The sequence below is a fragment of the Peromyscus maniculatus genome, chromosome X (genome assembly GCF_049852395.1).
Source record: "Peromyscus maniculatus bairdii isolate BWxNUB_F1_BW_parent chromosome X, HU_Pman_BW_mat_3.1, whole genome shotgun sequence".
Taxonomy (NCBI): Eukaryota; Metazoa; Chordata; class Mammalia; order Rodentia; family Cricetidae; genus Peromyscus; species Peromyscus maniculatus.
The window spans coordinates 140,413,463-140,428,450 of record NC_134875.1 but is presented as its reverse complement, the minus strand read 5'-3'; the positions used below and the strand labels follow the sequence as shown (position 1 = coordinate 140,428,450).

The 14,988-nt window shown below is 38.2% G+C and overlaps 1 protein-coding gene across 4 annotated transcripts in view; it reads right to left on the bottom strand.

Moving 5' to 3' along the window:
* Positions 1–14,988, bottom strand: part of Pfkfb1 (6-phosphofructo-2-kinase/fructose-2,6-biphosphatase 1) — a 201,550-nt gene that overhangs the window by 19,773 nt on the left and 166,789 nt on the right. For all 4 annotated transcript variants that reach the window (XM_042268768.2, XM_076562062.1, XM_076562060.1 and 1 more), the window contains one exon: positions 11,826–11,907. Coding sequence is in view for 1 of the 4 variants with exons in the window: in XM_076562063.1 (XP_076418178.1) it covers positions 11,849–11,907 (59 nt within the window). In the remaining 3 variants the exon portion in view is untranslated. The remainder of the gene's footprint in view (positions 1–11,825; positions 11,908–14,988) is intronic.

Here is a 14,988-nt window from a genome sequence, read left to right as displayed (position 1 = left end):
GTGGATCAGTTCCTCTACTTTATCTTCAAGTCTTGATATTCTAGCTTCTACTTGATCCATTCTACTGGTATGGCTTTCCCTAGAGTTTTCTAATTTGATTAATATTTTTTGGGAGGGTTCCACCTTCATTTCAGCTTAAATTCTCTTCGATATTTTTAACTCTTCATTGAAGTCAGTTTTTAAATCCTGAATATTTGTCATTTCCTTCAGCCATATATAAATACATATATTTGTGGTTTCTTGGCCCTCACTCAAACATCTATTTCTACTCTCTCTATACTCACTGAGCTGATTGGTCATATCCTCTTTAAGTTCCTTGCATTATTTGATCAAGTTTATGATTATTTAAAGTCTGTGACCTGGAGTCCATCTAGGTACTTCTCATTGGAGACTATTTATATAGAAGTAGTGGGTTGGCAGAAGGAGCATATTGCCTTGTTTTTTCATGTTGGTGTTTTCGCAGTATGAGCTGGGCATATAGACTTCTTTCCTTGGGTGCGTGTCTTGTGTGAGAGTCTAGCCTGCCTCAGGCGGGGCCATTGCAGGAGCTGTGTGATCAGAGCTAGACTTGACAGTGTGGGGGTGGTCAGGGCAAGCTTAGCTCTGGGTTATTCTCAGGATCTGTCTCTGCCTTCACAGCTTTTCTTGCAAAGGAAAGTTTCTCTTACTAAGAATCAAAACACAAATTGTCTAGGTATAAACAAGGTAGATAGAAGCTAGCTTGGCACTATTTCAATGTAGCTAAACTATAATTGTAAGTACCTCCTAGGACTCAAGACCTCCTCAGTCATGGGATGTTAGCCAGCCTTTCCATACCACGCAGGCATTCCCTCTTGTGAATTTCACCTCAGAACCACTCAGAGAGTGCTTGACTGCCCCTTGACAGCCATAGCACTATTGCACCAGTGGGTACACCTTGCCTGGCAGACCTGTATTATGGTCCACAAGGTTCTCACCTGGATAAGACCACTGATGCATTGTCGCTCCTGGCAGACCACATAGCCTGTGTTGTTTTGGGAGTCACTGGGGCTCCTGACTTAGAACTCAGAAGGAGGTATCCTGAAGCTGGCACTGAAGATTATTTCTCGTAGACAGGGAAGAAATGGATTCTGTGATCTGACCCAATCAGCTAGTCAGTGTGTTTTGATAGGGTAATTGAGAACATTGATATTTAGACTTATTATAGAAAGGTGTGTCATACTGTTCTTGTCATATTGTTGATTGTCTAATGTTATTTTCTTGGTCCTCATTTGTTTAACAACTTTCTTAGAATATTTCTGGCCCACCTACATTGAGTAGGTTTGTGGATATGTGTTACCTCAGCTTGGCTAGTTTTGGATCAGCTAGGTAATGCTTTAAGTTTAGTCATGAAAATACTCAGTACTGATTTATGAGTGGGGTTACTGTATTGGTTCCTGTTTACCTAGTGGGTGTACAATCTCTGACTTCATGAGCGTCTCATTCTGTGTCAGATGTCCAGGGTCAGTAAAGTGTGGTTTCTGACCTGAGGAGAAGGCAGGAGTTCCAGTGGGGTATTTTGCTTATAGTCATGGAGGTTGAAGTGCCATGGGCCATCAAGGGTATAGTTCTGATCTGGGGAGCAGACAAGTGCTTTGCATGTCCTAGGTGTCACTGAAGGTGTGTGGTCTCTGACCTAGGGGGTGGGTAGCACTCTATAGGACCCTGTGCTTGGTCTAAAATGGGAGTTGGAATGCTGGGCATTGGTGGGGTTGTGGTCTCTGACCTGGAGAATATGATCTTTTTGATGTGTTATTAAATTTGATTTGTTGGTATTTTATTGAGATTTTTGTTGAGTTTATGTTCATCAATTAAATTTGCCTATAATTTTGTTGTTATATCTTTACCCTATCTCTCCAGCCCTGGTTCTATTCTTATACATATTTTGTAGTGTTTGATAGTATTTTATAATGTTAAAAATGGGAAAAGATCTAATATTGATTCTGTGTGTTTTTAACTATCTACAATAGAGCCAGTGAGATTTTTCATTGGGTAAAAGACACTTATAAGTCAGGCCTCAAGATTCAAGTTTGATCCCCAGAAACCACATGATGGAAGGAAAGAACCGATTCCAAAGAACTGTCCTCTTATCTCCACATGTGTGCTGTAGATCATGCATGTGTGCACATATGTACACACATATACACATACATATAAATGAATGCAATTAAACATTTTTAATTAAAAATCTATAATAACTCCCAATTATTATATGGCATGATACTTTAGCTAATATAATTTTTTTCTTCTTCAGGGTGTGGTAAACATGAAACCAAGAATCAGTGCCTTTTTGTTTTTTATTGCTAAGGAAATTGTCAAAAGCGACTGATAAGGTTTTTTACAGTATAGCTTAGGAACATATTTTTCCTCTAGTTTTTGCTCTCAAACAAAATCTTCAGTTACCAATCATGTGATAGTTACTTTGGTCTCTTCAGAGAATTTATCCTGTTGTGCAGGAACTATTTAATTCTAATCAGAGAATCTATATGTATAGGTGGCTTATGACTATTATAATGAATTACACTTATATCCTATGCAATCTATGCTACACTGGGATACTATTTCTTATGTGGGCATATAAACATGTACTTGTCTATGAACCCTAATTTACCCTCCATATTCAGGGGAGGGTAGAATCTTTTAGATATCTAAACTCATTGTCTTTCTAGTAGATTATATAGCCTTCAAAAGGCTGTTTAAAAGTGTCCAGAGCAAAGCTAGCATTTATTCTTTAGGGGAACTTTTAGGATTCATGACTGATTCTCTTTCTTGTATACTCTCCAAACTGCAATTCCCACACTGGCTAATGTAACTAGAAGAGGGGGCTCAAACTTCTAAGAGTACTGTAAGATATAAATAATACTATGTCTGCTCTTGAAGCTCAACAAACTAACATAGTTATATTGTCATTTAGCTCTTTAGTCCCAGCATAAGCAGCCAGGAAGGAATTTGGTCTGTATCAAATACTTTTTATAACATGTGTATAAAATTTCCTAGTAAAGTAGGATAATCTGTGAGTAGGTGAAATGAAAAAAAAAATGGGATCTCTAAATTACAGATGGATACTGTGACAATTTTCATTGCCTATGTTTTGTAATTTAGATACATGATTTAGAAACCAATTACAAAGGCTAATACTTTTGTTTCCCATGGCTCTCTTACCAATAGCAGTCTACAGATTTGATACAACCCTTACAAAATTCCAGTGACATATTTTCAGAACAAGAAAAAAAAACACTTAAAATTCATATATAAACTCAAAAGATCCAAAATACTCAAAGTAATCCTAAGCAGAAAGAACAATGCTGGAGGTATCACAATATCTAAGTTCAAATTAAACTACAGATCCATAGAGACAAAGACATTATAGTACTGGCACATGAATTCATACTCAAGTTAAATAGAAATAGAAGACCTAGAAATAAATGTACACACCTACAGCTTTCTAATTTTTTATAAAGATGGTGTTAGGGTTACTATTGCTGTGATAAAACACCATGACCAAGGAAACTTGGGGAAGAAAGTGTTAACTCAGCTTATGCTTCCACATCAAAGTTCATAATCACAGTCAAGACAGAGACCCAGACAGGGCAGGATCCTGGAGATAGGAGCCAATGCAGAGGCCATGGAGGGGTGCTGCTTACTGCCTTATTTATCATGGCTTGCTCAGCCTGCTTTCTTATAGAACCCAGGATCATCAGCTCAGGGATGGCACCACCCACAATGGGCTGGGCCTTCCCAAATCAATCACCAATTAAATAAATATCCTATTGGTTTGCTGACATCTCTACCTTAAGGAGGCATTTTCTCAATTGAGGCTCCTTCCTCTCTGATGTCTCTAGATTGTGCCAAAATGACATAAAACTATCTAGTACAGGTGTCAAAAATGCATACTAGACAAAGACAGTCTCAACAAATGTTGTTGACAAAACTGGCTATTTACACGCCAAACAATGAAATTGCATCCCTATATCTCAACTAAAACTGGATCAGAGACTTCAATATAAAAGCCCAAACAGTAAAACTGTTTAGACTAAAACAGTGAAACACTTCGAGATATATGCATGGCATTCTCTGGGAACCCAGAGGCCACTCCAGCCAGGGAAGCAGGTAGGGTAACTACAGATCTTCACCTCTCCTTCTGCTCCTCCAAATATAATCCCTCAGGTTTATCCCCAGCCATTATCCCCTCTATTACCACACCTACCTAACCCCCAGTTGGCTCATGTAGATCTCATCTATTTTTTCTTCGTTGGGCATCCCTTCTATGGTACTCCTTGCTAGCTAGCCTCCCCAGAGCTGTGGGTTGCAGTCTAGTTATCCTTTGTTTTACATCTAGTATTCACTTATGAGTGAGTACATACCATGTTTGTCCTTCTGAGTCTGGGTTACCTCACTCAGGATGATATTTTCTAGTTCCATCCATTTGCCTGCAAATTTCATGATATCATTATTTTTTACTGCTGAGTAGTACTCCATTGTGCCACATTTTCTTTATCCATTCTTTGGTTGAGGGGCATCTAGGTTGTTTCCAGGTTCTGGCTATGATGAATAATGCTCCTATGAACATAATTGAGCATGTGTCCTTGTGGTATGATTGAGCATTCCTTGGGGATATGCCCAAGAGTGGTATAGCTGGGTCTTAAGGTAAATCGATTACCAATTTTCTGAGAAAGCGCCATACTGATTTCCAAAGTGGCTGTACAAGTTTGTACTCCCACCAACAGTGGAGGAGTGTTCCCCTTGCTCCACATCCTCTCCAACATAAACTGTCATCAGTGTTTCTGATCTTAGCCCTTCTGACAGGTGTAAGATGGTATCTTAGTGTCGTTTTGATTTGCATTTCCCTGATGACTAAGGATGTTGAACAATTCCTTAAATGTCTTTTGGCCATTTGAAATTCTTCTGTTGAGAATTCTCTGTTTAGCTCTGTAGCCCATTTTTTAATTGAATTGTTTGGTATTTTTATGCCTAGTTTCTTGAATTCTTTATATATTTTGAAGATCAACCCTCTGTCAGATGTGGGGTTGGTGAAGATCTTTTCCCATTCTGTAGGCTGTCGTTTTGTTTTATTGACTGTGTCTTTTGCCCTACAAAAGCTTCTCAGTTTTAGGAGGTCCCATTTATTAATTGTTGCTCTCAGTGTCTGTACTGCTTGTGTTACATTTAGGAAGTGGTCTCCTGTGCCAATGCTTTCAAGAGTGCTTCCTACTTTCTCTTCTGTCAAGTTCAGTATAACTAGATTTATGTTGAGGTGTTTGATCCACTTGGACTTGAGTTTCATGCATGGCAACAGTTATGGATCTATTTGCAATCTTCTACATGTTGACATCCAGTTATGCCAGCACCATTTGTTGAGGATGCTTTCTGGAAAAACTCCAATCTTAAGAAGATAACCACATCCAAGAAAACACAAGGAATAAATAACTCCAGACCAGCAACTCAAAAGAGGGCACACACACACCACCACCACTACCACCAACACCACCATCACCAAAATAACAGAAATCAATAAAGAGTGTTTATTGATATTATTCATCCCAATTTCCCAATAAAAAAGACACAGAATAACAGAATGGATGGGAAAACAGGATCCATAATTCTGTTGCATCCAAAAAACACACTTTAACCTCAAGGATAGACATCACCTCAGGGTAAAGGATTGGAAAAAGATTCCAAACAGATTGGATTCCAGGTCCATTCCAAGCAACAGGACCTGGGGTACAAGCTAGTGTAGCCATTAAACCAAACCAAAACTAATCAGAAGAGATAGGGAAGGACTAATTCTTATCAAAGGAAAAATCCACCAACATGAAATTGCAATTCTTAACATCTATGCCCAAACACAAGGGCAGCCAAGTTCATAAAAGAAAGACTGCTACAGCTTAAATCACATATTGACCCTCACACAATGGGAGTCTATTGCTGTTGCCAATAGAGAGGTCATGCAGACAAAAACTAAACAGAGAAATGCTGGAGCTAACTGAGTTATAAACCAAATGGACCTAACTGATATTTACAGAACATTTCACCAAAACACAAAAGAATACACCTTCTTCCCACCTCATAGAACTTTCTCCAAAATTGACCACTCACTCTGTCACAAAGCAAGTCTCAATAGATACAAGAAAATTGAAATAACTCCCTGCATCCTATCTGACCACCACAAATTAAAGCTGGATATCAACAACAACAGAAACAACAGAAAGCTTACAAACTCATGGAAATGGAACAACTCTACTGAATGAAAAATGGGTCAAGACAGAAATTAAGAAAGAAATGAAAGTCTTTCTAGAATTGAATGGAATGTATAGACAACATACCCAAAATTATGGGACACAATGAAAGCTGTTCTAAGAGGCAAGTTCATAACATTAAGTGCTAACATAAAATACTTGGAGAGATTTCATACTAGCAATTTAACAGCACACCTGAAAGCTCTGGAACAAAAAGAAGAAACCATACCCAAGAGGAGTAGATGGCAAGAAATAATGAAATTAGGGACTGAAAATCAATAAAACACAAACAAACAAACAAAAACCAAAGAATTAATAAAACAAAGAGTTGGTTCTTTGAGAAAATAAATAAGATGGATAAACTCTTATCCACATTAACTAAATGGTGGAGAGAGATTATCCAAATTAACAAAATTAGAAATAAAAAGGGGGAACATAACAAAATACAGCAAAAAAATCCAGAGAATTATAAGGACATACTTTAGAAACCTGTACTCCACCAAATTAGAAAATATGGATGATTTTCTCAATGCATACTACTTGCCAAAGTTAAACCAAGAACTGTAACACAAAGCTTTAAAGGTCTGACTAAATAAGTAAAAAAAATAAAAAACATGGAGCCAAATATAGATGAGGGAAATAGGGAAAGCCACCAGCCAACCTTACCTCACCAACTCTGTAGATTCCAAATGTGAGTTACTTCCTGTCTACCCAGGCTTTACATGCCTTGCTTTTCTGCCCTCTCATTAGCTCTCTTAGCCCAGCTACCTCACTTCCTCTTCCTACACAGCTCTGTCACTTTCTGTCTGTCTGTACAAACCTCCAGGTCTCTATGGTTGGTACTGGGATTAAAGGTGTCATCATGCTTGGCTCTGTTCCCTACTGTGGCCTTGAACACACAGAGACCTGCCTGCTAAGGGATTAAGGGCGTGTGATGCCTGACTTTTGTGTTTACTGTAGTGGCTGGCTTTTATTTTATTAATGCACAAATAAAATATCACCACATTTCAGCACAAATAAAATATCACCACAAAGAACAGATAAGCAAATTAAACAGACTCATAACTCCAGGTGAAAAACCCAGAGAAGTGGCAATGAAAAGTCTCCCAACAGAAATAGAAAACCCAGTGTAAGATGCATTCAGCACATTGTTCTACCAAACATTCAAAGAAGAATTAATGCCAACACTCCTGAAATTATTCCACAAAATTGAAACAGAAGGGACATTGCCTAATTCTTTTTAAGAGGCCACAATTACCTTGACACCTAAACCACATTAAGATCCAGCAAAGGCCCAGTGGCAGTGGTGCATGCCTTTAATCCCAGCACTCGGGAGGCAGAGCCAGGTGGATCTCTGTGAGTTTGAGGCCAGCCTGGGCTACCAAGTGAGATCCAGGACAGGAACCAAAACTATACAGAGAAACCATGTCTCAAAACAAAACAAAACCAAATAAAAAAAATCCAACAAAGAAAGAAATTACAGACCAGTTTTCTTTATGAACATAGATGTAAAAATTCTCAATAAAATAAATTCAAAGTGAATTCAAGAATGCATCAAAAAATCATACTTCATGGTCAAGTAGGTTTCAAGCCAGAGATGCAGGGGTGGTTCAAAATATGTAAATTGATAAATATATTCAATAATAATTAATCTGTCAATTTAAATTAAATAAAAAGACCTGGAGAGATTAGGGATACAAGAGACTGTAGCTACAGTTTTCCTGCCTTGTCCACAGTCAGGACAAATCTTTGTCACCCACCAGTCCCACAGCCGCTCAGACCCAACCAAGTAAACACAGACTTGGTTACATATGTATGTATGTATGTAACTGTATGGCCGTGGCAGGCTTCTTGCTAACTGTTCTTATAGCTCGAATTAATCCATTTCCACAAATCTATACCCTGCCACGAGGCTCGTGGCTTACCGGCATCTTTTCATGCTGGTTGTCTGGGTGGCGGCTGGCAGTGACTCCTTCTGCCTTCCTGTTCTTTTATTTCTCCTCTCTGTTAGTCCCGCCTATACTTCCTGCCTAGCCACGGGCCAATCAGTGTTTTATTTATTGACCAATCAGAGCAACTTGACATACAGACCATCCCCCAGCAGAGCCAAGTACAGACCATCTCAGACACCTGCACTCAGGCCCGTGGTCCTAATCATCCTCTATGCAGACCTGCTGGGTAAAGCCACGAGGAACCCAAGAACGGGCTCCCACACAACATACAGAACATCCCATAGACTTGATGTCTTAGCTAGAGTAAAAAGACAACTAAAGGAGATAAAGAGGATACAAATCGGAAAGGAAGAAGTCAAAGTATCTTGACTTGCACATGATATGATAGTATACATAAGTAACACTAAAAATACCACTGGGAACACCTATGGGTGATAAACACTTTCAGTAATGTAGCTGGATACAAAATTAACTCACAAAAATCAGTAGCTCCTCTATATACAAATGAAAATCAGATTGAGAAAGAAATCATGGAAACAACACATTTTACAATAGCCTCAAATAATACAAAATATCTTGGGGTAACTCTAACCAAGCAAGTAAAAGAATTGTGTGATAAAAATTTCAAGTTGAAATATATGAACTTGTGTAGGAGTAAGTTCAGGTAATAGAGAGGAAGTGGAAGGCAGAAATAGGGGGAGCTAGATAAGATCATATTTTATTGTATACGTGTATGGGATTATGAAAAATGTTAAAGTGAAATATAAAATATAAAAATAAGTAAAATAAAATCATGGATCCGAATAAAATTAAGACTAGGGTAAAGAAAAATTACATTAAAATTCATTATGACTTTAAAAAAAAAAGACCCGAGATTCAGATGTGCTGGGTCTCTTGGTTCCTTGTGATCCTGCATGCTGGATGGTAGATCGATCAGAGTTCTTCAAAGAACACCGCTGGACTGAATGCCACCTCTTCCAGATCCTGTAACCAACCCCTTTACTGTAAGTTACCCCCAAATAAACCTCCTTTTTAACTATGAAAAATAAACTTCAAGTCATTGAAGAAAGAAATTGAAGAAGAGATCAGAAGATGGAAAGATCTCCCATGCTCATGTATCAAAGGATTAACATAGTAAAAATGACCATCCTACCAAAAGCAATCTATAGACTCAATGCAATCCCTATAAAAATTCCAACAGAATTCTTCACAAATTTTGAAAGGACAAATTTTAGCTGCACATGGAAATGGAAAAAAAAACCCTGGGATAGCTAAAACAAACCTTAATAATAAAAGAATTGCTGAAGGTATCACCATCTCTGATTTCAAGTGGCACCATAGAGCTATTGTAATTAAAACAGCATGGTATTGGTACAAAATAGACAGGTTTATAAACTGAATCAAATTGAAGATACAGACATAAATCCACTCACCAATGGACATCTGAGTTTTTTTTTTTTTTATAAAGGAGCAAGAAATAGATAATGGAGAAAAGACAGTATATTCAATAACTTGTGTTAGTCAAACTGAATGGCTACATTTAGAAAAATCCAAATAGACCCATAGGTATCACCTTCACACAACTCAATTCCTATTGGATCAAAATCCTCAACATAAAACCTGATAGAAGAGAAAGTGGGGAATATCTTTGAACTCATTGGCACTGGAAACGTCTTCTGAACAGAACACTGTTGTTACTGGCACTAATCAACAATTAATAAACAGGACTTCATGATACTGAAAAGCTTCTGTATGGTAAAGGACACTGTCATTCAGACAAAGCAAAATGCAGCAAGTGTGTCACTTTGGAGAGGGCAGGGGACTGAGAGAGGAGGACAAAACAAACAAAATCCAAAGCATGTATGAAACTGCCATAATGAAACTGATTACTCTGTATACTAATCCATAAAGAGAATAAAAATTTTATTTATGATAATTACCTATTCTGCAGTTGGTTGACTTATCCTGTCCAAAGACTTAAATGCTACATGTGTCCACTGTGATATCAGAATAGCCAGCAAATGATCCTATAGCAGGAGCAGGAAAGACCGACCTTGAATCAACTCCAGGAGACATTCAAGGGGATAGCCTTCTGATCTTAATTAGCCAAATCTTGGAAATGGCAAAATCTTGATACCCTTTATCCTATGGTCTGACTTTGTCCTTCAATGAAAGTGGCAGCAAGCCAGAAGGAAGAGAGCAGCTACTGACATCCAGAAACTGTTCTAGCTCTAAGGCCACATTATTCTTTTACTAGACATAAATAATTCTGCTAAATTTTGAATCTACTTTGATATTATAAGAAAACAAGACATAGCTTATAAGTAACAGAAATGTGCTTTTCACAGTTCTGGTGGCTGGAAATACTCATTGGAATGTACTGGAATATTTGGTATCTAGTAATGGCAGGCTTACTGGTTTGTATGGGGCCATCTTTTTGGTGTATCCTTACACTGTAAAAAGGGCAAGCAGAATTTCCTGGTGTATTATTCATAAGGGAACAAATTTCATTCATAAAGGCCCTATGCTATGAACTAACTACCTTCCAAAGACTTCACCTAAATTGGCATGTTGGGAATTAGGATTCTAACATACAAATTTTAGGGGCCACAGATACTAAGTCCAAGACAGAGATATTGTTATAAGTTCATGTGTTTCCAGATAGATTCATAGTTACAAACATAAATGCATACATATACCAGGGAAGTAAGTGAAAGGTAGAAGCATAAAATAAAATAAAAATCTATGAATCTATTCTGATAAATTAAACAAGTGAGTAAATAAATACAGGCTGCTGGGCGGTGGTGGCGCACGCTTTTAATCCCAGCACTCGGGAGGCAGAGGCAGGTGGATCTCTGTGAGTTCGAGGCCAGCCTGGGCTACAAAGTGAGTTCCAGGACAGGCACCAAAACTACACAGAGAAACCCTGTCTCGAAAAACAAAACAAAACAACAACAAAAATAAATAAATACAGTCTAAGGGAAAACTTTTTGCTTTAGTAAACTGTTGACTAATAAACATAGACTAATAATGAAATTCTAAAATTACTGTTTGGAAGCTACCATGACCTTAAATGTGGATCATCAATGGATACTAAAATGATTAGACAAAAAGTTGATGAGCAACAAGATTTTATATACTCAAACAGCTTCACAAAAGATACTTAAAATGTTGAGAATTGCAGCTCAGAAGGGAGGAAGCAGGCAGACATATTAACCAAGCAGTGAAATGACACTGAAATGGGACAAAAGTGTTCCTTTTGAAAAAGCAACAAGGACACAGCATTTCTTATGTGATACTCCAGAGGAACATGAATCTACTTGCAAGTAAGCAAATAAGTGAAAATTGTTTGTGTCCCCCCACAAAGGAAGCCTAATGTGGCTGTATGGAACCTCAAAAGAAGTAAATAAGGCTAAATGGTATCATAAGAGGGTCCTGATTTAATAAGATCACAGGCCTAACAAAATGAGATACTAGAGAACTCTCTCTCTCTCTCTCTCTCTCTCTCTCTCTCTCTCTCTCCTTGTCTGTCTTAGTCACTGCTGTATCGCTGTGAAGAAACACCATGACCCAGGCAACTCTTATAAAAAAAAAACAACATTTAATTGGGGTGACTTACAGTTTCAGATGTTTAGTCCATTATCATCCTGACAGGAGGCAGGCAGGCGCTGGAGCAATAGCTGAGAGTTCTACATCAGGATCTGCAGGCAGCAAGAAAGAAAGAGCCATTAGGCCTGGTTTGGTCTTTTTGAAAAACTCAAAGGCCACCTCCAGTGACACCCTTCCCCCAACAAGACCACACCTCCTAATCCTTTCAAATACTGCCACTCCTTGGTGACTAAGTATTCAAATCTATGAGCCTGTGGGGGCCATTCCCATTCAAACCACTATACTATTTGTCTTTCTCTTTTTAAAACGCACGCACGCACGCACGCACGCACGCACGCACGCACGCACGCATGCACACTATGGCACATGTGTGGAGAATGTTTTGAGGTAATTCCACTGGAGAATACGAGGACACTCTTAAAGCCTGGAAAGTCTGTATTGCTGCATGGGCAACTTGCCGAAATCAGGCAGCCCTGAGCTTGACTATCTTTTATGCACAAAACTCACATCATGGTTGACACAATTTGGTTAGCAAGAAAAGTTAGCAAGAAGCAAAACTACAGAAGCTGTAAAGCAATGTAAAGTTAGTACATTTAGGGACTTTCCTGGATCCTGGAACTATGGACTAGGTCTTGTAGCATGAACCTTAAAAGTTCTTATTAATAAAATCAAACCTGTGAGCCAGGTATTGGGGTGAAGCTGGAAGATCAGAGATACAGAACAAGCCACAGCTACCTCACCTTGCCGGATCCTCAGCTGGTCTTGTTTCCTCAGACTGGAAGGCCTCTGAGTCCTCATCCAGAATGAATCTCAGCTGAACTGCTGCTCAAAAGCCTGAATGCTTAACCAGGCCAAATGCTTATCCAGGCCAAATGCTTCTAGTTTCTGGTCCTCACACCTTATATACCTTTCTGCTTTCTACCATCACTCCCTGGGATTAAAGGCTCGCTTTCTGGGATTAAAGGCGTGAGTCACCATGCTTGGCTGTATCCATGAACACATAGATTTCTGCCTCTGGAATGCTAGGATTAAAGGCGTGTGCTATCATTGCCTATCTTAAGTATCTAGTAGCTTTTCTGTTCTCTGACCCCAGATAAGTTTATTAAGGTATACAATATTTTGGGGGAACACAGTACCACCACAAGGTCTTTGATAGATTAGGTCTTTGCTCTTGTTTCGGCAGGTGTTAGAGCCTTATGTGCTGGATTCTAAGATCGGAATGGTGCCTCCAACATGGCATCAAATGTGCTAAGGCCTCAGGGCCTGTTACAAGAATGCAAACTGTGGAAATCAGTTCTCTCCTTCTATCATGTGGTTCCTGGAATCAAACTCATGTCATCAAACTGGGTGCCAGACATTACCCACTGTGCCATCTCACCAGCTCAAGACACATGGTTTCTTTTTTTCTTTAAACATTTTATAAAATGTTTTATTGACAAATAATTCACATAGTATACAATTTGCCTGTTTGTACAATTTGATAGACTTTAGTCCAGCATCCTCATAGGCCCATGACACCATCACCACTTTCTATTTTAGAACATCGCTGTCTTCAATTTCATACACACATATAATGTATGGTGATTACATTCCACCTTATTTTTTAAATGAACATAATATTTACAAATGTAACCATTTTTAAGTTCACAATTCAGTGGCAAGAATTCAATTTAAGATATTAATTGCACTCATGATATTCATTAATTACACTCATGATATTAATTGCATTTGTGGTATTCATTGATTACCTTCATAGTATTCATTCAATAACTATATTTATGATATGATTTATTACATTCATGATATTATGTCCTGATACTACTGTCCATTTGTGGGGCTTTTCCATCACAAAAAACAGAAACTCTGTACTTAGGAAATCATTGCTCTACATTCCTTTCTTTTCCATCTTGAGATAACATCTAATCTTTCTGTCTCTATGAATTTGTATATGCTATATATTTCATGTAATGCAATTCTATAGTATTTGTTCTTTTTAATATAAAAACATTTTATGTATAACTGTAGGAGAAATAATACACAGACAACTTGAACATAAAAACAGGTTATAATTCAAAAGTCCAGGGTTATTTGAAACTGGAAAATATTTTCTCTGTAGAAAATAGTAAAAATGATAACATTTCACAATAAGCCCTTTTAAGCCAAATAATAGCTGAATTATACATATAAATATTGATTAGATTCTGGGATATAGAAGAAACCTATCTTCATCTGTTCAGAGAGCTATGTTTTACTTAAGTTGTGTGAGATTCCTATTCATCTTCCCCTTCACTGTTTGATGTACAGCAGATGTACAGCAGATATTTTTCTATAGGCTAATCCATAGTCTAAAAAGATTTTAGCCTCCCCCCTGAAAATACAGCCAGCACATTCTTTCATCAGCTTGATATGGTACAAATTCCTATCCTAATAGTGAAATAAGTTAGAGGTCTGATCTCCAAAGTATATAAAGAACTCAAGAAACTAGACATCAGAATACCAAACAATCCAATTAAAAAATGGGCTACATTTCTCATGTGGTGTTCATTTACCATGGTCTCCTATTCCTTGTTCTCCCTCTCTGTTCTTGATCCAGCTGGGATCTCCCGCTCTCTTTCCCTCAACCCTCACTGTTCATTGCTCCCACTCATGTCCAGGCTGTTCATGTAGATCTCATCCATTTCTCCGTCATTGGGTGAACCCCATGTCTTTCTTGGAGTCCTGTTTTCCAGGTAGCCTCACTGGTGATGTAAGTAGCAGTCCAGTCATCCTTGTTCCACATCTAGTATCCTCCTATGAGTGAGTACATACCATATTTGTCTTTCTGAGTCTGGGTTACCTCACTCAGGATGATTTTTTTCTAGATCCATCCATTTGCCTGCAAACCTCATGATGTCATTGTTTTTCTCTGCTGAGTAGTATTCCATTGTGTATATGTGCCACAATTTATTTATCCATTCTTCAGTTGAAGGGCATCTAGGTTGTTTCCAGGTTTTGGCTATTACAAACAATGCTGATATAAACATAGCTGAGCAAGTGCTCGTGTGGTATGATTGAGCATTTCTTGGGTATATGCCCAAGAGTGGTATAGCTGGATCTTGGGGGAGATTGATTCCCAATTTTCTAAGAAAGCGCCATATTGATTTCCAAAGTGGTTGTACAAGCTTGCATTCCCA